The 24,016-nt window shown below is 36.8% G+C and overlaps 1 protein-coding gene across 2 annotated transcripts in view; it reads right to left on the reverse strand.

The window, feature by feature from the left end:
* Positions 1-24,016, reverse strand: part of raly (RALY heterogeneous nuclear ribonucleoprotein) — a 122,576-nt gene that overhangs the window by 18,435 nt on the left and 80,125 nt on the right. The window contains exons 3-6 of one of the 2 annotated variants that reach the window (XM_063473733.1): positions 20,270-20,339; positions 19,120-19,167; positions 7,342-7,505; positions 1,803-1,919 (exon numbers count right to left, since the gene is read on the reverse strand). In XM_063473733.1, coding sequence (XP_063329803.1) covers positions 1,803-1,919; positions 7,342-7,505; positions 19,120-19,167; positions 20,270-20,339 — 399 coding nt within the window. Of the gene's footprint in view, positions 1-1,802; positions 1,923-7,341; positions 7,506-19,119; positions 19,168-20,269; positions 20,340-24,016 lie in introns of both variants that reach the window. The other variant, XM_063473732.1, reaches the window with a different exon arrangement.

Genomic DNA, 24,016 nt, shown 5'->3' on the forward strand with positions numbered 1-24,016 from the left:
TTCAGTGCTGTAGCAAGCCAAGATGTTAGCTATGTGGTACTTAATCATACAAACTTTTTTTTTTCCTGTGGTCTCTGTGTGCTTTCTTTATTTGTTCAGAAGCAACATTTCGTCTTACCAATAGATTTTATTTATAGTTTATTTTAAGAAAAATCACAACACCTACTCAAGTCAAAAACACTCTGGAAGAGGTAAGCATTATTGCCAAAGTGAGTAAGCATCAGTAATCTCGTTAAAACAAATGGATTAAGGTTCCAGCCATCCTTAGCAACTTTCCTCTTGTGCATAGGCCGAATCTATGGAAAAGAGCAAAAGCAGGCTTCAGAATTGTTTGGCAAAGTTTCAGAGGTGGGCTGCCATTCAGAAATCTGGAATCAGGCAACACAGACACTAACATTTTTGTGTTTCTAAAGCTGCATCCCAGACTCCTCGTACGGATACAAGTCAACTGTTTCTGATTTCTTCTCATCTTGGACTTGCTTGCTTGTGCCTTTGTATTTCTTAAGTTTTTTTTATTTTTATTTTTATTATTTTTTTATAGTCAGTATTATAATCACATACTGGTATAGTTTTTACTGCAGTGATTAGTCCTTTTGACCAATTCGGTCCTTTTAACGATTCTTTGTTCATGTTTTTCTCTCTCTAAAGTTTTACAATATAAATAGTTTTATAAGGCCGATGGTTATTTTATGGTAACACTTACAATTACTTTGTTTAGTTGAGCGGTGAAGGAGCAAATCGTTTATAAGGCTTTGATTTATACTGTATGCATGGCCTAGTGAGGTTATTTCAATATAACATATGATGTTGATTCAAAGCATTCAACTTGTGTTTGTTGGCTATCCACTGAAATTCTCAATATGAAGTCCAAGGAGAGGTTGATGCCAGGGAAGGAGCCAATTCTTAGGCTGAAAACACAAAATGGACTATCAGGAAGATAGCAAAAAACTTTACATTTGGCCAGATTAACAATGTGATACATTTCAAAGGAGAAAGAATTCACTGGCCAGCTCAGTGAGACCAAAAAGCCTGAAAGACCACAGAAGACAACTGAAGTGGATGATCAAAGAATTTCCTTTCCCTTTCCCTTTCCTCTTTCCTCGGTTATGAAAAAACCCTTCACAACACCTACTCAAGTCAAAAACAGTCTTGAGGGTGAAGGCATTGTTGTCAAAGTCTCCAATGAGAATTCAGCTTCATGAATTTAAATACAGAGGGTTTACAACAAGCTGCAAACTGCTGGTTATGCAGAAGAAAAAGCCTTCCCACCCCAGGGACAAAACCAAACAAAATAAACATGTTTGGACAGATGAAACCAAGAATCATGGGAAGAGAAAAGTATGGAGAAGGGAAAAAAAACATCTCATGATCATAAGCATGGAGGATACAATTTTCTGGAAGTGAATCACTAGATTTTATGATTGGAGTAACAGGATGAATTCTGCAGTGTACAAGGCTATACGCTCAACTCAAATCCAGCCAAACGTTGGAAAACTGAAATGTTGAGCAGCTTTCTCAGTAAGCACACAAATATTACTGAATTTAATGGCCCCTCATATAATATGTGTATGGAAATGTTCTTATGATGTGAAAAAAAAAATGACTCTGCATGCAAAATTGCTGAGTTTTATGACACGTGCACACCGGCCAATTTTTTTTCTTACCGCCATGAATATGTTAGTAAATAAGACTCATTTTAAATCAGCATAATCAGAGTGTGCACTGGTTTTGTAGAGTTCCAATTCCTTGAATGCTTTCATTTATAATGTAAGGTATGTATGTGTGTGGGGTGGGGGTGTCACCTGTGGCAGCTATGTGTGGGTCTTCTGTGATCTGCTCCAGTCTGCCCAGCAAAGCCTCGATGTTGGCTTTAATCTGAGTCAACTCTGACTTTATCGCCTGAAGCTCTGTGCCTTTCACTGCTGATAGAGAGACACAGACAAACATAGACAGAGATGAAGAAACAGAAACAGAGGGGAGGGAGGTGAGAGGGGATGTAAGTGTCCATTGTCCTGATTGATAAGCCTGCAAAGAAAGCAGCCGATCCACACACTTTTAAACACACACTATTGTTTAAATTATCTTTTTCCTTTTATGACAGTAACATCTCTTTCATTTTTGATCCTATTTTGAAGCTTCATTTGCGCCTTTTTTCCTTTAAAAAAGTGCCCCCCCTAAACTTTTAGATTCTCTTTGATTTGATCTCATATCTCATATTTCTAAGCAGGCAATGCAAAACTTTTGCTAAACTCCTTGAATTAAAGCTGGACGTCTGCACTTTAATCACATCCTGATCGTTTGATTTAAAATCCATGGCGGTGATGTACAACGACAAAACTGTACAAGAAATGTGTCACTGTCTCCAAAGTTATGGCCATGGCTACATCATGTCCCTCTTCTGAGCACTTTGATGGAAATCCGTAAATATATTTGATCTTCATCATGTGCTAGTCAAAAACTTGATGTGTTAGCAGCACTGGAGATAAAGTCAGGGGATCACCAAGAACATCTGGAGTCGCGTGTTGGGATTCATGAGCATCTGTGCCAGATTTTATGACATTACAGACAAATATCCTGCTGTGGATCAAAGTGATGAATTGCAGTCTTATTCAGTAAATGTTAAACTTTTTCATCTTTTTCTTTAATCAAAGCACTCTGATGTATTTCTCTGAAACTTAATAGATTTTTCTGATCAAACGGATGAAAGCTTGTCTGCGTTTTGAGGTAGAAATGTGAGGAAATCTACTCAAGTTTTATACTATTTCTATTTAGCCTTCCATTTTCCCCTTTAACTCTACCAGCGTACCTCTTGTGTCCTCACTTCTGCACCCGTCCTTCTTTTCTGGTCTTTTACTCTGTTGTCCTGTCCTTTTCTTTTAGTTTTACACTGTATTTGTATTTGTATTACATTATATTAAAATTCTAGTTTTGTGTGCCTCTTTTTTAAAGCACTTTGTGACTCTTGTTTGTGAAAAATACTGTATAAATAGATGATTTTTTCTTTCCTTGCTTGCATTACCTTGCTGAGCCGTGCCTCCCTGAATAAGGTTAAATGCAGACAAAGTTTATTATTACTGTAATGTAGTAGTGACAACCTCACCCTCTTTGTTTAATCCTATTAAACCTATAGGGCAATTTAATTTTTGCTTTCAACTTTGAATTTCGACACTCTTTGTCTGGAAAAATGCTCCCTTTATTATTCCTACAATAAAGATATCAAAGGCAATGGAACAGATAAGTACACATCCAAAATCCAAAAGATGCATCTCTGTTTGACATAAAAATAAGACAGCTGAACCCTTTGATGACCTTTCAGTGATCTTACACACACACACACACACAGCCTCACACACAAAGACAAACCTTGAGATAAGAGGCCTGCCAGAAGCTAGTAATAAATCGACACATCGCTGCAGTGACTTGGCATTAGTTTCTCTTTACCACTTATCACGACCTCTAGGGAAGATCTGTTTTTTACAGCATACAGAATCACCAAGATAAAAGTTTTCAAATTTAATGGGTGTTTTGCCTTTGATGGCTGTTAAGATTATAAAGATTTCACCAGAAGCAACTGGACAAAAGCTGCGCTCAGGCTGTGCATGTCGCTGTAAGGACTGGGGAAAAAGACATTTTTTCTTTTAAGTAGACTTCAGTTAAAGATGGCTTGTCGTGCAGAAATCGATGATTGGATTAATGAAATTAAATTGTTACCAGGACTTCATGTCTTCACTCTTTCCACCCTTCTCCCTCGCACACAAACCCAAGAATTCCCACCCCTCTGCTTTTTACAGCTTGTCTGTTCATTACAAGTTATACATGCAGGCACATCCCGAAGCCTTATCACACAGGCTCTTTTAGAAGGTTGTTCTGACTCTAGACCCCAGGCGATAAAAGACCTGGCAGTCTTTTGTTGCCTGCTTGTGAAGCCATGGCTTTTTGCCTTTTTCCATTTCTGGTATTAGCCACTGGTGTCTGACACTTTTATTTTGGTCTTACATTTATTCTACTGAAGATTTTATGAATAATCACTAAAACTCTGACTTTTTCTCTCTGACTAACTTATGTATACCTTTTTGATCTTTAAGCTCGATTAAGCACAAGCTCAATTCATTACAAAGAATCGACCTGAGCAACGCAGTTTCTGCTACATTAATGCTGCCCTATCTGGAGAATTGTTATTTTGTTGTCCAGCACATGAGATTCCTTTCACACTTAAAGAGTCTAATTTTGATTAATGAATTTATTAGAGTTATTTGACTTCAAACAAAAGGGACCCAGAATCTGCCTTTAATATCTCCCAGCCCACACACTGTGACGTCAGCTCCAGTCAACATTCAGCTAATCCGCATTGTTCAACCCACGCCTGGCGCCTGCTGAATTCTGGAGAGTGTCACCTCTTTGGACGGCTGTGTGAGAAGAACCAGAACCAAAAAAACAACTCTGGATCCAATTCATGACTGTACCATAAAGGTAATGATGCACCATTCCTTTCTATGACAAAGACCCGCTGAAATTTGAATTTGATTTAATTAGTTTCCTGTAGCATTTTGCTCATATAGACCCCCTACCCCTTAAGGCTGCAAGAGAATTGGGTATTCTAACATGGTACTGTAACATGGCTGAACTGAAAATAAAACATTATGTGTTATTATCCTCACAAAACATTAAATTAATAAAAGAAGAACTGGGTTTTTTTGATAGTTACAGTGATAACTTAATAATATGAGTGTATTATTATTTATTTAAGTAAAGAAAACCTACTAAATAATATCCATATTCTCTTAAAGCCGCAGGAAACAGAAATAAACTGAATACTATAAAAGAAAAAAGAAAAAGGCCACATGTAGCTGTATGTAACAGCTTTTTCTTTTTTATTTCATAGAACAAAATCATTTTTGTATGAAGCTATATGACTATATATATTTTAAATGTGATACTGGCATTTATTGTATTTGATGCAATAAATTAATTTTGACGACGCTTTTGAATTTAAATGCACAGATTATATTCTTGAAGGGGGTCAACAGTGAGCAGGAAAACAAAAGATACTACCATTTAAAACCGATGATAACTTCTTTATTTCAAATGGGGGGGGGAAAGGGGTTTAGTAAAGTTCTTTGGACACAGAAGTCGCTGAAGTTCACATCACTTCTATCTACAACTAAGACTTCTGAATTCCTAACTTAATCCAAGGTTTGTTAAAATGTCAAAGCTAAAGTCAAAACGCTAAAACGGGTCCATCTGTTTCCCATTTCCATGCTGGAGGGAAGCATCTTCAAGGCAGCGCTGTGATGGATGTGACCATGCTAATGCTTTGTCTATGATAGTTTTAATATAAAAAACAAAAAACAAACAAAAAACCCTTTCCATGTATTAGTTTTTGGAAATGATTGATAGAGCTTAAATTATTATTTTGGTCTTATTCGGTGTATACATAGATGACTCTTAACAAAAGCTTATCACAGCTTGAAAGGTAAAATCTTCAATTCTTCAAAAAATCTTCAAAAATTGCATGAAATGTGCTAAATTGTTATGGAAGTGAGTAATAATGGTTAAAGTATCCACTAAAACGACTAAAACTCATCTTTTTGGAGTTGTATTTGGTTAACATTAACTGCTTTACTGCTCTGGTATCTTTTTTTGTGAAGCACTTCATGATCTCTGTCTTGAAAACTGCTATGTAAATAAAAATTTACTTACTTAAAAAATGCTTAGAATGCAATACAGGATACACAAAATCTAAAGTAAAAAAGCAAGAAAACCAAGATTTATTTTTTTAAAGAAAAGAATACACATCATGTAAATAAAAATCTAAAAGCTGGGCCATTACTAGATAATTATTTAATTATCCTTTATTAACAATTTTAAAAAACAAATATTCAAAAGTAAAAAAAAAAGTAAAAACAATGTTTTATTAGGCTGAGGTTAGGGTTCACTGATTTTGATTAAGGCAATGGGAATTTTATTTATATAGTGTATTTCATTACACTCAATATGCTTATGTCCTCATGTGGGTTGTGTTAAAGCTGAGGTCCCTTGACGGTGAAGCAGGATCATCTTTAGATTTAAGTCTTGATTTGGAACAGCTAGAAGAGCCCCCAGCTCAAGCTCTAAGGCTGCAAACTGGTGGATATGACTTCAACATTTCTCCTATGTAGCTCGGGGCCAGACCCAGATAAGTTACGAAAGTGATCAGCAAAATAAAATTCAAAAATAAATCCCAAAATATACAGTACATAGGAACACTATAGAGAAGCCAGGACTGGTTATTCTACTCATGCTATCTGCTAAAGCCACAAGAAAAGATGAACTACATTCTGAATTGGAGGCAAGAAAGATAATTTTTTCATATTTAGCCCAGAAAAGAGGTAGCAGATGTAGTGTCCAAAGCAAATAAAAGCATGAATGGCTTTTTCTATATGGGAGTATGAGAACGAGTGGTAATAGTGGTAGTAAATATTAATAGTCAAATGAAAATCGTGAAATATAAAAATGTCATACCGTTGACCCTAGGTCCAGTTGTTTAAGGATGTCCTGTGTAACTGCAAGCACAACTTAGTTCATATCAGCGAGCATTAGGCCATTAGGAGGAGGAAAAAACTGTTCTGAGATCCCCCAAAAATCTGCAGTTAAAAAAGGCTTTTGTTTATTCTCTTCAAAACAATTTGCAATGTAAGTTTAATGAATACACAGAAAGACACTTAAATCTGTGACATGTAAATTGCTTTGTGAGGTCTACATAGACTGAAAAATTCAGGGAGCTGACAGGGCCTCTGCATAATTTGTTTAGAATCTGAATATGCCTTCAATTCATGTGATGGGCAACTGGTTAAAAAAAGGAAAGAAAAAAACAAGAGAAAAAACAAGAGAGAGACTAGAATTAATCTGATGTTTTGGCCTTCCAATGTCATGTAAAAGCAGGGCTTGAAAGATAGATGAAGAGGAGGTTTGAGACAGGGTGGAGCTGGTTAGAAATTAAAACAGAAGAGATAATGAATAAGAGAAAAGCAAGAAATATATGTAGTCAGAAGGAAAATGTTTGGTGACAGAGCTGTGTGTTTTTCCTAAAATCAATATCACTGACAATTTGAGTATTTAACAATTTAGATGTACAGAATTGTATATCAATATATGTATATACGTGCATATTTACTTTCTTAAAATGTCGATATTTATTTTTACTTCTACTTGGAAAAGTAAACAGTGACAAATTTAAGTCAACACATCAGACTTTGGTGTTTAGCACACGTTATGATATGATGGTACTGCAATGCTTTACAACAGCGTCTTGTAAAGCAATGCTGGCTGATAGTTTGTTCATTTATACACGTTGAAACTCACATCTTTGTTTGTTGCCGTTGCTGGTTGGGAGGATGGAGGCGTTACACGCCAGCAGTTTGACAGGCAGAGACTTGACCCGTCGTACGAGGGGTACAGCCACTCTCGGGCGTTTGACTGGCACCACACGTGGAACAGGAGACACTCTGCCACGGTACTCAAACAACCTACGAAGAGGAAGGGGAGGGGAGACAGAAAGAATGAGAAGGAAGCAGGGGCATCAAAGTAAAGAAAGATAGAAAGGAGGGTTGAAAAGGAGGGAAACGAGGAAATGTTGAGATAGGAGAATAGAGGTCAAATAAGGAGGCAATGTTTTGAAAATGACGTAGAGTGTACCAGCATGCTAAAAAAAAAACGACATTTATCTTTAGCTGAATCTATGAAAAATGCCAAAGATGAAACAGTTTGACAGCATAAAATAGTATGTTTGCATAAAACTTGGGATACCTCGCTGTGTTGGGTTGAGTGTCACTGAAAAATTTGAGAAAACTGGACAAGTGGAAGATAAAAAAAGAAGAACGAAGCTTTAGATGTTGTATTATCGCTTATATTCTTTGATTATTTTTTTTTTTAGATATTTATTGGTGTATGTGTGTGTGTTGTATCTTTTATTTTATTGTGTATCCTTTATTTCATGTGCAGAACTTTGGTCAACTTTGTTGTTTTAAATGTGCTTTATGAATAAAAATGTGCCTTAGAATGTACTGGGAGCCTAAAAAACTATCTGACAAATAGCTATCTGTACAATGCAGTGGAGGCTCTGTCATGGTTTGTGGCTTCATTTCACCTAGTGGTGTGGGGAAGCTTGTCAAAATTGATGGAATTACAAACTCAGAAAAGTATGATCATATTTGTATCCACCATCTGAAAAGCATCAGATTGACAACAGCTTAATTTTTTAATATGACAATGATCCCAAATACACTGCCAGTACAGTACAAGTATACCTGGTTAAAGAAATATACAACATCTGTCATGGACTGGCCTCCCCAGAGCCTGGACCTCGACAGCCTTACTGAAGCAGTGTGGGATTGGATATGTGGATGTGTCTGGAAACTTGCTCTACTTAATCAAGATATTTTCCCCTAAACTTAGCTTGCTTAAAAAAAAAAAAAACTACATTCAAGTAAATAATTTATGCAAAAAATGTGACAGTAAAACTGAGAATGTCTGGCTTTGTGACTGTGCTGCTCACAGCTATACGTAAACATCACCCAAACAATACCAAGATTGTTATTAGCTTCCTGGCTTTTTTAGTACTTCCATTGGCGACTGTTCAGCAAAGAATCAACAACAACTATTAAGGTATTCTATTAGCCTTGTAAATTCTCAGCAGAGCTTTTTGGATAAACATCTGTTGCAAATGGTTTACTTGGATTTTATGAGGATAAAAACTTTGAAAAAAGACTTTATTACTATTGTGGAAAAACAATATTTTTGATCTTTCTGTGTGGTACTTCTGGTAGTTTGTTAACCCCTGTGGCTTTAACACAGTGATTTAGTAATGTTTTGAGACTTTAGTTATTTCAAAGCTTGGCATTTGTGTTTTATTGAGCATGACATCTAAATAAAAGTGGTTTAGAGATTCTAAGGCAAAATAATTTACGCAGGCATCATTTTATCATTTTATGAAAGAGTCCAAATTGATGTCTAGTGCCACAGAAAGAGCCAGAGGAAAAATGTTGTTTTTGAAATCCAACATCTGAGCCTCATTTTCTTGTGGTACACCCTGATGACAATATGCTGATGGCTTAAATAAATTTATGAACTTCATGTTTCACAAGTTTAAAAAATATATGCAAAGTTATGTTGCCAAAGTAATGCAATTGGGTTACATTACAGTTCAACCAAACAGAAATCTGTAATAAATTAAACCTTTTGAAACATTTTCAGTTTTAAATCTCAGTTGTGTTTGAACATGTTGCTGCAAATAAAAGAAACATGAGCTCATGCTGTGAAACTGCTGAGGCAATTCAATAAACATCAAATGTCTTTAAACAAATTGGAATAAGCAGAATAAGCTGAAGAGCAGAAATGAATTACGACGGCCCAAACAAGTTGAATCTTAATTTTGAATTGTAAAATAGTTTTGAAATAACTTCATTTAGCAATATCTGCCACTGGTTATTTATTTGGCAAAGATTAGCAACAACCAGGCTAATGTAGGGAGAGAGTGTCAGTTAAAGCCAGTGACTCTTTTATCGCATAAAAAGGTAAACATATACATATTTTCTATATCTGCGTGAAAGCCATTATCTATTACTGAGGTTTTAAACTTTGTTGAGCTAGATAATGGAAAGAAAGCCTGGCCATGTTGAACTTGTTTTGTGGGTTCAGGTGTAGTCCACAACTGTAAGCAGCTTTACAAATTGTAATGAGAAAAGGACAGCCCTCATTAAGGAATCTTTGATTACGAGATAAATAATCTATAACATACATTTATTTTACTATTTTTTAATATATTTGTATTTATTTTACTCCCATTCCAAATAACCCGAGATTAAAAGCAAAAGATGTGACTGCCAGCTCGAATGATCTCTGTAGCTGAATAAAAAGCAGGAACTCAACAGTTGCTTGTTTAATGTATTTTCAACAAAGGAAACTTTGTGGAGCTGCTCTGATTTAGCATCGCTGAGAAGAATGAATAATTTAAAGAATAATAAATTTATAAAACTATGCAGATTTCTATAATGCAATCTCAACAACATAATCCCATTCTGCGTAACACACTGATTTACTTTAAATGGTAAGAATGTGGCCATCTCTTCTGTTTGTGGGAGAGCAATGAGCTACTGCAATTTAACGTCCCAAGTCTGAAAAAGGGTTCCATGAACCTCGGGTCAGAGTGCATGTTTGGGCACAGTTAAAAAGTTAACTGCTTAAATCAAAATCTTTATTTACACCCAGGAGAAAACATGTCATGAGTTGGTTATTCAATTCGGGTCATGAAAAATAATGAAATTTTTTTAGAAACCTTCTGGATTATGGTGATTTAATTCAACCACTCTGGGGAACAATGACCTCCATTTTGTTTTACTACATTATGTGCTATGAGACACAGTCCACCCAAGCCTGCAGTTTGAAACTTTTTGGACAAGCAACATCATTTTTTGGTCTGTTTTCAGTAATACGCCCAAACAAAGTCCATAACCTCCAGATTTATACACTCCTGGAGCTTGTTCAGATATTAGATAAGCTGAGATTTTTGCAGATAGCAATAAAACTGTAAAGTCAAAGAGCTGATAATCATCGCACATAATTTGTCCAGATGGCATGGCGATTTCCTCCCCTAACTTAATAAAAACCATGAAATGGTAAATCATATTGTGTAATATGAAAACATAATACCACCATTAAAGCAAAGCTGTTCTGCTGGGCTACGCAAACCCCAGCAGAAGAAGTCCCTAATCCCCTGATTTAATGTAAAGATCATACTTTAGGAGGTGGATAAACATTGATCCCAGCTCAGGTGATGTAGGGTCATGAGTTTCAAAATAAATAAGATACAGTAAGAAGAATGGGGAAAAAAGACGACTGCAGAAGCATTCTCTCTCATAGAGTCCATTTTTGATATAGAAGTAGATCCACTTAACTCAGATTTTTCAATTTTAGGGTCATCATATTTTATTTCACATGTGCACAGCCTCAGCCTGAACACTCTTAAGCTATAAAAATACTTATAGCATGGACTGTTTATAATATTTTTACAGTTAAAAATGTGAGTAAAAAAGTGAGATTGACACATGGGATGGGTGTAAATCAGTGCTGAGGTCTGTGGCCCAGCTGGTCAGCATGTTTCACCAACTGTTAACAAAATGTGTCTGCCCACTTGAGCTCAGAAAAAAATCTACAACTATGGTTTCGATGCTGGAGGGACTGAAATGGGTTTAAGAACCCAAATTTGGCCAAAAGGTGAGTGGGTGGAAACTATTGATTTGTTTTCTTCGCAGGGTGGCTGAACACTGGGAATACGACTGTAAACATCTGGAAGGAATTCTGTGTAGCAGTGCTGTTCTTTGGAAAGCTTTTGAAATAAGCCAGTTAAGGTGGCTGGTTCAGATACCTGATTAAGAATGGGACATGGATGCCTCCGTGTGGAGGCGCATCTTACCCTCCCTTTCCCAAGTCTGCCAACACGACAATCCAGTCTGGGGCAAGTGTCACATAAAAGAAGTAATAGATGGAATATTGCACATTACTAATATTAGACAAAAAAAAACTCACTGATGTAATGCTTTATTTGTAAATACACAATACAATCAAGTTGTTATGTGTACAGTGATCCTAAACTTGTAACAGTAAACAAGGCCAGGTTCATGAAGCAGTGTTTTTGCCAGTTTGGCCTGGAATAACTTGGCTCACATCAATCCCCATCAAACATTATTTGGGATAAGGCTGTGAGCGTGTTCCCAACTTTTTAAATGATCTTGTAGCTAAATGAAAGCACATTACTGCAGAAAGGTTTCAAAATCTGGTGCTAATCTTTCCCAGAGCAATGAATTATTATAACAGCATATGAATGTCCATAGCTTTTAGCATCTTCACCAGCCACACAAGGATGTTCACAAACCTTTGGCCATAAATTCTCTGTGTTGTTCCTATGCTCTATCTGATCTTTAGCAAAGAAAGCCACAATTAACTAGAGTGAGGCTGTCTTTTGGTTTTTTAATTTAGTGTTTAATTTTAAAAGAGGAAATCTGTTGACAGTAGATATCTACACTACGTGAGGCTCACAGCTGGTGTGGTAGAGATGTACAGAGAAGTTCTTTTCATTTGTTTATTGTTAAGACCATGACTTGTGCATGTGTAGTAAGTGTGAGCATACACTTCACTGACTTTGCTGTGGGTGTAAATGCACGAATTGGTTTCTTCCTGATAGCTTTAACCTCCTAGGACTTGGCGTCCACATATGTGGACATCACATTTTGAGTTATTTAGCCCAAAATACTCAATTTTGCTCTACAAGGGCCTGATATCCACTTACGAGGACATTATACTGCCACTGATCTATCGAAATTTTAAACGAATATCCTCATATGTGGCTCTCATTTTTCTTAGAAACAAAAATCAGGTTAAAAAAAACCTGGTAATTCTTTGTTTTTACATTCATCGGGTCCCAATCAGCCCAAATATCAAAGAGAAATTAAAAATGCATGCTGTGGAAGAGTTCGGGTCTTAGGAGGTTAAACGTGTATAGGGTCTACAATTGGGAAGTCATTAAATATGTGTGTTCTCTATATATTGTCCTAATAGTATATACGATTATTAAATAAGTTGTAGGAAGCAACCACTTTGTTCTACATTTCTGACATACTTGTCTTTTAAATAAATTGGCAACGTGAGAGTCATGCTGTGGTAATCCTTGGATGAGGTACTTATTTAATTTCAAACTGATGGTGCGTATAAATGATCTTTCAAGTCTAAACCACAGAAACTGGTTTACGCTGGGTTCACAGGATTGCATATGCTATCCACACAAGCACCATTAATCCTTTATGGCATGCTGAATGAAATAAATTTAGACACTTTTTTGCAAGTGACAGTATATTGGAACATGACAAGAAATGTTGTCATTCAAATGTCGTTTCCACAGAAAATAACACATTTAACTCAAACCTTGAACACTAAAGTGAAAAGAAAATATGAACATATTTAGACCAAATAACTATTCACAACTAAACTGGTTAGAGACAGTTCTAGGTTAGATCTATGTTCCAATTTCTTTGTGAGCGCATACAATATTTACCTCAGCTATTCTTCAAACAGAAAGGGGGATAGAATCATGGTCTCCATGTCTCCTTGGCTGACCTAGTTTGCAGGCCACATGTTGTTTTTGTCTCTCTTTCTCCTGTTTTTTCTTTGTCTGCGTGGGCGGAGCTCACCTGGGCTCCCGCCCTTGGCCCACGCACCTGGTGTAATCAACCACCTGCCATGGATCTGTCTGCTTGCATTCTTAGCCCAAGCCACTATTTAAGATGGTGGTTCAGTGGACTTCTTTGCTGGATTGCTGAGTAACCTCAATTCCCTGGACCTGGCGCTGCTTCCTGACCTGTTTTCCCTGAAGTCTGGCAGTGTGGTGTGGTGTGGAGTGGAGCAGAAACGCGAGTATGAGGACGAAGGAGTGGAGTGTGGAGAGCGAGAGCGTGGAGTGTGTTTTTTGGACCCGTTTCCCTTAGATCCCTGGAAATCCATAACCCTTCGCACTGTATATAGTTTCACCAGGTGATTGTGTAAATAAAATTGTGACTTTTCTTTCTAACCCCGCTGGTCTGCGCCTCAGTTCATTCCATCCTTGTGACTGCAAATCAAGCTACTAGAGCTTACAGTTTGTAGTCTTTCCTATACATTGGAATTTTATCTTTTCATAAAACATATTTACACTCCTAATAATTCGGTGAAAGAATAAGATGGGAGAAAGATGCTTATTTTCTCTACTACCTCTTCTGAGTTCATTTTTATATACTTCTGATATTAAATATTCTCCAAATATTGTTAGTTGGTTAGAACGCTCTCCTTGTAACTGTGATTTTGAGTGTGCATATGCCATGACGAGTGTTGGGTGTAACACATTACAAAGCAACATAACTTCAGTTATATTTACGCATACTGTAGCAAACAGTTGTGGTCAAAAGTCACACACTTACTGACATTTCAAACTTGTTCACCCAGTTCTTGTTTTTTAATGTCATTAAAGATGTCTGCTGTACAATCATACCACCCTGGACTACAAACAAAATAATTTCAGAGGTGGCAAAAGTACAGATACTTAAGTAAAAGAACATTTTTGAAAAAATTAAAAGCTGAAGTACTCAATCAACTTCTTAACTTAAAGTAATAAATAATAAAAAGTACAGACTCGGAAATGTACTCCAAGTAAGAAAATGAAAAGGAGCACTTTAAAGGACAATTCTACCAGCTATTTTTGTGCAGTGCTAACTGAGTCATGTGCTATATTAATTCAGTACACAAGAATATGAAATGAATATGAAAGTTATTCCAATCTAAATTCTAATTTTCATGAATGTACTCAGTTTAAATCTGTTATGTAGGACACAGTGAAAAACAATAAAGAAAATACCTTAATTTTCTGTTGCCTACATTGTAGAGTTGATTTTGCCTCCACAGTTAAACAGGAAAATGAGTACAGTCAGGGGTTAAAGTGGGATTCAGCAGGTAGGGGAACACAAAGATTGGTTGTAGTGGCGATAATTTCCATTGACAGTTCCAGTGTACAAGCTTTAATCAGCTGACTCGTGCTGCTTTGACGTTTACTTTCTTTATAGTTTTACACAAATGAATTCAAACCCAATGCTTCACAAGCTGTCTTAGCTGATTTCCATTCTCTAAACTGGAGATGGGGTAAAATCAGTCAGTCTTTGACGGGGTGGAAATTTGATATTACTTGACAAATTTGAAACTGTGTGTGTGATTATTAGAAGTGGAAATTGTATGGATAAAGGAATACATGCCAATATATAATGTAGCACCAATTCACAATAACAGCTGTGTTAAGGCATTTCAAATCACAGTGTAAAGATCCCACAGTGTTAGATGGAAACTATCTGAAAAGTCCTTATGAGCATGCATTTGGCAATACTGGCAAAGAAGATCTCCCTTCTCACAGAAAGTGACCTCCAACAGTCACAGACAGTGCCCTAACCCAGCCATCTGCTGTGACATGACATGTAGCCATAACATATAAATGCAATGCAAGTATATACAGGCAAGAGGGGAAGAAATGCTTAGTGCATCATGGATCAAGTCCACCAGGAGCCAAAGCCTATAGCAGTATAACCAAGGGATGGCTCAGGGTTAGCTGACCTAACCATAAGCTTTAATAAAAAAAAATAAAGTTTAACGCGGAAGTTGCCTGGTGTCTGAACCCAAATTAGGAACTGCTCCACAGGCTTTCAGGCTTGCCTTTTAAAGAAAGAAAATTATAATAGCTGTAGGCTATACTTTCCATTATGCTTCTAGCAGCTCCAAGAACCACAAGTAAGCATGTACTCTAAGAGCGAATTGCTCTATTGGGATAATCTGACACTAAACAGCAGTGGCGTGCGGTAACTTTTACAGAAAGGCAAACAGATCTTTTTCTGTCACCCAAATAGTGAAAGAAAGGATTTGCATGGGTTACAGGAAGCAACCCAAGGCAAGAAATTCCCACACTAGCCCACATTTTAGCCATGTGTTCAAACACCCCTGAGAGCAAAATTCTCTGTTCACTCTTTGTTTAGAGGTAAGGCAAACTTTAGTGGAATTGTGATGTATAAGAGGATTAATAGACACAACTGGTCTTCTTCTCTGGGAGATGGAGAAACCTCAATTACCCCCACTTCACTGCATTAGACTTTTGTATTTCAAACCAAAGCTTGACACATTTTGACAAGAGTCAAGAGGCTTTGAGAGAGGCTTTGTTTTTCTCCTGTTAGCATGACCATCTCGAAACACGAATGCTTGGTACCACAAGCTTCAAAAACCTCAACATATAATGACACCAAATAACCCCCTATTGTTTTAGTGATTTTTTTTCTCTGGGTAAATGCAAAGATTGTATTCTTTAACTGGATACAGATACTATTTTGACATCTGGTGTCATCTGGATGCATTATCATAGATTCTTCTCACCAAGCAATTTCTGCTTTCTGTTCTGCTCACACATGTAGTTGTTGAAAGTTGAAAGAGGAAAAGCCTCCCTGCTTGCTGAGTTACTAAGATTAGTGAATACGCTTAATATGGTCTGATCTCATATTGTCACAATTATATGTAAATACAGTGTCATTACACGCGAACAGCTGTAATTTTCGTGCCTTTTAATGCAGTTTCGTCATCACTCAGTAAAGTCTGGAAAAAATTATATGAACCCTTCAATTTAGTGATTCGCTGAACAGAACCTAGTTTAGCAGCCACCAATTTCAAAGGACTTTCAAAGGATTTTTCCTGATGCTGTTTGCAGAACCTTGAAAAATGACAAGAAGAAATTTTAGACCATTTCCCTTCCAAAAAAGTATTTCAATTCATCACTATTTCTGGCATATCCTTTTAGAGCTTTCCTCTCTAGGACATATCTGGAATCAGATCATCAACTGTGTTAAACTTTGGCCAGTGCAAGATATGAACACTTTTTCTTATTTGAATATTTTTTCTTATTTTTTCCTGTGTGCTTTGTTTTTCTTTCTTTCTTTCTTTCTTTCTTTCTTTCTTTCTTTCTTTTTCTGTCTTGGTGCATCACGAAACTATCCCAAACGTCAGGTCACAAACAGCTTCACCATCACCACCTTCAGCCATTGTATGACGTGGAGGCCTTGAGGTGAATGAAGTACAACAGCTCTGATGAAGTTTCGTTAATGGTGTGCACTTCATTTTTTTTTTTTTGTCCAGAAGTGTTGTGGAACCTTTAGTCTTTGTAAAACTGATATATCTTTCATTTGTGGTATCCTTCATTTTAAAGCTTAAAAAAACAAAAACAAGAAAGAAGATTTTTTTTTTGCAAGTTGCAGAGGTTTCTGCTTTTTTTTTTTTTTTTAGCTGTTTCTCACCTCTTTTAGGATTATTTATTGTGCTTTTGATGTGAGTAAGAGAATAACAACAGTATTAAATTTCTTGCATGTCAAGAATAATTCTTCCTCTAATGTCCTTTGGAAAATGAGATTGGGGATGGTTCACACCAAATCAAGTACAGCAGACACATCAAGGGCCATCTCTACAACCCACACTTTAAATTTTATTTCCTTAAATGGAATACCTGCCTCCAAATAACTTTTAAAGAGGCTGTTATCACTTACATTCACTTTTTTCCAGGGTGGACTGAAAGTGATTGCTCAGACTGTTCAATAAAATGAAAAAAGGTTCCAGTTCTTTTTTTAGGATTGTGACTTATCCTGCCTATTCCAAATTTTCTTTTTTTCCTAAAACTTTATTTATTCTTTTCAACAAGAAAAAAGCAGCGAAACCAAACAAAAGCCAAAAATATGTAAAGATTTTATTTTGAAGGCCTTAACACTAATGGAAATCATTTCAGACATACATGACTGGAACAACAATTAGCTTAGAGTCTGAGGAATTCCTGGAGTACAGATGAAGTTTTTTTTTCTTTTAACCACAACTGCAATGCCTTTGATGATGACTTTCACCTGGTCTTGTCAGAGCAGTAATAGTTACCACACTGTAACATGACTGCAGAGGTCAATTTAAATGGTCTAAATTCAACCAGATGTTTCTCTGATAAGACTTATTGAAAGAAAGGTACAAAAAAAAGAAAAAGAAAAATGCCCTTAAGGAGGATAATATTGTGTTGAAAGATTCTGTCTGAAATCTTGTAGATCTTATCACTATGATGAAAGATACTGCTAGCTTTCCTACTGTGTTAGCATTAAATCTGATCAACTGTCAAGTTTTGCTGTCATAAATATCAGCTCATAGAATCTTGCTGCTGTAAGGATTTGTGACAGCCCCCACAGTGGGCACCGTAATATAAATCAGTCTCTTCAAAAAAAGCTGCAGTTCGTCAGTAAGTATAAAAGTTCCCACTGTTCCCACTAAATGAGATCCGACCCAGCACATGAAACAGTGAGAAAAGACCTTGTTTAACCATTATCACAGTATTTGGACTGTGTGATGTGAAGTAAGGCATGCATTTTTGCATTTTCAGTAGTGGCTCGTCTGGTTCTTTTATATGAAATTCCAACATCAAGACTTTAGCTTTGACTTCATTTTTATTTTAGGGACAAGGAGAACTCTCTGGGATACAAAAACTGGTATGTAAGACAGATGGTGAGCAAACAGTATGGTGAAAAAAGTCCTGAATTTTCAATGTGCTGGCACATGGTGGCACACAGCCAAGTTCAGGTCATTTCTGCTGAGTATTAGAACTCTGCTTTGACAGTCTCAGCCTGAAGGCCTCCAATAATAAAATCTGCTGAAAACGTCTGGGTCAAAGCCAGAGAGCGAACTATCATCATCAGAAAGATCCTCCACACATAATTTGTGTTCGTTTGAAACAGAAGTTGATGTTTGTCCAGAGTGAAATTGCAGACACGGAAGAGCAAGCAGTCATGAAGGGAATGATCTAAAAATAACAATAGCTAAAAATAGCTGAAAGTAGTGTATAACTGGATAATCTTAATGGGAAAGCTGTCCAACTGATTTAAATCAGTTACGTTAAAGTCAAAAACTTTAGATCACACCTTATAGTCCTTAAATTGTTAGGCTTACATACGTGAAATCAAATTTTTAGAAATAATTTACTGAAGCACAATTCTGCAGCAGTATCAACAGTATTAACAGAAAAAAAAAACTATAAAATGCAGAAATATACAATCCGCTGTTAAAAAGTAAATATGTAAATAATAGTGTTATGTATATACAATTTGGGTTATTGCACATAGAATTTGGTGTTGCAAAGTGGTGGTTTATAGATGGGGGGGTGGGACTGTGTTATAGGTGCGTGTATGAGTTAAGGGTGGTTGTGGCCTTTGGGAAGAAACTGGGAACTGTAAAATAATGAAATAAGTGATATACTGTAACTTTTTCAAATTTGTGGCATTTTTTATAGATCAAAATATCCAACCCAATATTTTCACCTTTACAAATTTCTTTTATTCTATATATAAAGTGGTCAAAACATTTTTTCCTCAGTTTTACATTCTGCAATTGGAAACCAATAAAGGGCCTAAAAAACATATTTTCTCTGTTACTGCTGGATAGAGATGTCCATGTGTTACCTAAAGAGGTTACCATGATTAACCTGTTGCTGACAGCTGAAAACAGTCCATTTATTACCTGTCATAGAAGTCTTCTCTGTAGTAGTCATAATCAAACTCATAGCCGCTGGGTAGAAAAAGCACAGCACAACATAGAGTCATAGAGTATTTTTCATTACACGAGCATGAAAGCGCACATAAAGCACCATATGGCAAAAAAAAGCTTTTTGGCTTTTCCATGCAGTTTATAGTTAAAAATCCAACTGAAAAATAAGAGTGTATAAAATAGTTACAATCTGTGTGGGAAAGAAACCAGACAAAAGGTACTCAAACCAGAGATAAAACAAGAGACAATAGATCTTCAAACAGACTGCTAGAGGCCAAGAATCAGTGCATTTATGACACATATTTTAAAATTACTGTTAGCATCCACAGTCTGTTAGCATGTCCTGAGAAGCAGAGTGAAGTGAAGCAGGTCGAAAAATAAACCTGTTCCTTTTATCACTAAAAATGACCAGAGTCACAGTATCACGGTTGGTAGCTATGAGCCTACACTAGTATTCAGACAATGACAGGTTTAAATGGTAGAGTGGCGTACAACATGACTCAGCACCAGTGTAAATATAAAGAAAAGTTGGAGACTATAAAATAAAATCATTCAGAACAGACTTTAATAAGGATTTCTTAGTCCTCATTACTTCTTTATAGATAGATAGTACGGCAGGGTGTGGTTGGTGGATCTTCTGCGGCGAGGCGGCCACACCTGAGCGCCATTAGCTATCACGCCGCACCTGTATTATAAGGCTGTACTGGGTCCTGAGTGGTGTTGTTGTTGGAGTATGTGGCTGTGAGCTGAAAAGCTGCAGCCAGTGTGTAAACAAGCAACCGTAAATAAAGTGCTGAAAAGCATGAGTACATGGTCGGGTCTGCCGTGGGTTTATTACAAATTGATAGATAGAAACTTTATTGATCCCACAAGGAAAATTGTTGTTATGCATTGTAGGTGGTTTTGATGCTATACTACAACTTTCTTGTGTGTGTGTGCGTGCATTTGTTTACGTAGTAATACCGTTTGTGGTCACATTACTCTCTGCCAGGCTTCCTAATTAATCCCTTGGCCTTAAAAAGAAGCTTTTTAGCAAGTTCCCGAAACACTCAAAGAGTTGCTTAGGAATTTGAGTGACACATTAATCAAATAATCGATCAGTCTGATAAATAGCAGTGTGTACCTGTAGAGAGAAGCTGCTGATCGTTTCAGGCCTTTGGGTCTGGGCTTTGGCTCTCCCGCCATGTTGATATCTGGAATATATATATATATAAAAAAAGAACAAACACTCTGTTAACTACCAAATAAAATTATATTAATCGATCATTAAAAAGTACTGTAGCTAGATCACAAAACAGTAACCCTATCTGTACGGTGTCTTTAACGTAGATCTAAGACAGTTCCTGTGTTATCTTGTAACTTCCACTAGAGGTAGCTGTTGAGCTATTTTACAACAATAACAGTGCCAGCTGTTCGGTCAGTTCCCGCTTACTGTACAGAAGGGGAGGGGAAAAAAACAAAAAAGTAACCCCTCAGCTGTGTTTGTTACTTCGCTCATTCTCTTATGGCAAAAAGGAATATAACAGTACATCCAAAGTACATGCTCTACAATAATTACATGGTTGTAGAAGCAATTAAAAATATATGTAGCTGCTGTGCAGGCCAAATAAAATGAAAGAAAATGAAAAAAGAAAAAGAAAAAAGAAACTGTCAGCAAACTTTCTGAATCAGACATCCAGTTAAAAAAGTGGCGGGCCTGATTTCAGCTGACTGGGATAGAAGCAGCCTATACCCTGAAGAGGTTGTCTGTCAACCACAGGTCTAACAAAGACAGACTGACAACCAAACAAACCTTGGAAAGCACGTCTTAACCCAGTATCATCTTCCTTTGAGGCAACAACAGTAATCTGTAAATCACTTTTCTCCCCTCAAGTCCTGAAATAATTTTTGTGTTCTTCTAATGTTTTGTAAATACTGCAATATTAATTATGATCAACTAAAGCATGAAAACGTAATTACACCAAGTTAGGATTAATGAAATATGTATGTTTTCAGGAGGCAAAATGATTTGAATGAATTGGGGGGGGGGGGGGGGGGGGGGGGGGGAATAGTAGAGAAACTAAGAACAACACGTCCTCACTGTAAGATTATTAAAGACAGTTTGTTGAGACGGCTTTCTTTTTTTGGTTCATATTTGTGTTGTTAATTACACAGTGAAAAGAAAACAAAGGATCTGTCATTATGAATGATGAAAATGTCAAGAGCTGATTCCTACGTTGTGGTCTTAAATTTAACAGACTATTAGAGCTCATTTGCTTTATTTCCACCCAGCATGGGTAGATGGTTAATGGCTAGTCTGCTAACAGAGGGGGAAAACAGAACTTGCACTGATGAATCGCCATCCATCCATTTCTAAATCACTTCATGGTTCAAGGTCGCCAGAGCACCAGAGTCAATTCCAGCATGCAGTGGGTCATGGAGCACCACAGCTCACCAGTCTATCACAGAACAGCATTTACTTTCCAGTTCACCTAACCTGCATGACTTTGGATTGTAGGAGTAAACCAGAGCATCTCTATGAAAGCCTTACAAAACTGGAGGAAACAAACTCCATACAGACGAAAAGGCTTCAGCAGATTTGTATCAGACTGGAACCCAGAACTCGGAATCAAGCACTGATACTGCAGCCTCTCACAAACCAGTGAGATATTTAGATATTTCCAAGCAAAAATTACTGGCAACTTGGGAAAATACCTCTTCAGGTTTGATGTGCAGTGTTCAGATGGGTTTTTTCACTCTCCAAAGTATCTTTAGATTGTAAAGTTTACTGAAGAAAAAATACAGACAAGTGCAGTAAAGCAGTAAAATATACTCAAATATAAAATAAATTAAAAGTTTCAAAAATTGTTGAAAAACTGTTAGTTTAAAATTGCTGTTGCTTAAATCAAATTAGTAATAAATCAATAATATTGTGATCTCAGTTCTGCAAAACTACTAGCACCACTTTATTTGTTTGTGATCGTATTTGACTACAAGGAGAGGATACATAGCATGTTGCTAAAATCAGAAATATTAAATAAAGAATCAGATAAAACAATATGTAATAATATTGTAGTTTTAATAACATTATTGTAATGTAGTGTGAGTTAAGGCAGAAAAAAAATGTTACATGGGGAGCTGTTTGGGCTGGTTACAGAGGAAGCAACAGGAAACACTGTTGACACGAGCATTTTAGGAGAGCAAACAGTCTTAGCTCATACTGGCCGTTCTGTTCATCTGCTTGAGTATGATTGTTAATCAACAAACTGCTAATGAGCCAGTGCCTGTGAGCTACTAAAAAAAGCAGCTGATGCTAGTCATCCAATACCAGCCCCCCTTAAATCCTCCTCTGCTTGAATATAAAGTGATGCTCCTGTCTTGTTAAATTTTATGTAGTGCAGGCAGCACTTGAAGCATAAAGACATCACCACAAGTTGAAAAGTATATAAAAGGATTTGAAGTTGACGGATAAGCGAATTGCATTTGGATACTGTGGTTAAGCTCTGTTTGGCTGTACTGTGCATTTGAGTTTTCTGCTATGTTAAATACTACGAAGGCAGATGTAACATTTCTGAACTTACATGAGGTCTTATTGCCTCAAAAAAACTGTACATTTTACAGTAATGGAAAACACGGAGTTACTAAATTTCGCAGACAATTTTTTTAAATCTCAGAAATGTTGAAAGATGAAGACAGAGATGAAGAAAGATGAAGAAAAAGCATCCACTGAGGATAATAACAGGATGGAGCGAGGATGAGGACGGAAAGTGAGTTTTCAGCAACCAGAGGCTACAGATTCAAGCCTTTTAACTTCACCGTGAAGGAGAGTGTGCACGTGCCTGTGTGTGTGTGTGTGTGTGTGTGTGTGTGAGTTTGAGGCAGTGATCCAGAACTGTGACTCCAGCCAGGTGTGAAAATGGTTGGAGTCCATTGGTTTGCAGGAAACACACAAACACACATACCCTCCCCTCTATGACCTAGGGAAAAACTGTGCAAGCACGTGCACACACACGCACACACACGCACACACACACACACACACACACACACACACAGTCCACCCGCTGCTCCATATGCCTCACTGACTTTACCTGTAGGTCCTGCTATTTAAAGAGGAAGTCTGTAAGGGAAACACAAGCACACACACACAATGTCCCTTTGAGGAGCAAGTCATTTCAGTCTGTAAAAACACCTCATCTGTCAGCTGATCAGCACATTAAAATTTGTAGTTTATTAGAATAGTGGTTTATGAATCAATACTACTCTCAGCTGATATGATAACCTTGGGTGGAGCACTATCTTTGTGTTTTTATCCAAAGCAAAAGGTCAAAATACGTGTTTGATGACACAACATGCTGGGTTTTTTCTCATGTTTTACAGTGTTTACAGAAGTTTGAGGACAATACTGAGGCAAATACCGTGTACATTACTCTTTGTGCCTTAGATGAGTATTAAGCCAGCTTACTGATTCCTCCCTCCCTCGCTGGACTAGATTGAGAAGAGCCTGGTGACACCAGATTTTATAAGAACACTTTCGGACGACATAATTTTATATAAATTCTTGTAATAATAATAATAATATGTGGTTATGCCTGCATATGTGAAGTAATCCATACTGATTATTTTTATAGAGTTTATTTATTATAATTTGTTTTTAATTCTCACAAACTAACTAATACTGTGCAGTTAAAGTTAGCTATAAGCAAAGTTATGGCAGCCACATATGTCAGCCAAATTCTATATTCTGCTTATTGACTTACTTTTTTTTATTTAACATTTAAATAGTTGGAAACAAACAGGATGAGTGCAATATACTACATGTATATGTATATATGTATGTTCCCCATGAATTTTTAAAACTAAAGGTTTTGATAACTGACAAACATGTTGC

The sequence above is a fragment of the Pelmatolapia mariae genome, linkage group LG5 (assembly GCF_036321145.2).
Source record: "Pelmatolapia mariae isolate MD_Pm_ZW linkage group LG5, Pm_UMD_F_2, whole genome shotgun sequence".
NCBI classification, from domain to species: domain Eukaryota; kingdom Metazoa; phylum Chordata; class Actinopteri; order Cichliformes; family Cichlidae; genus Pelmatolapia; species Pelmatolapia mariae.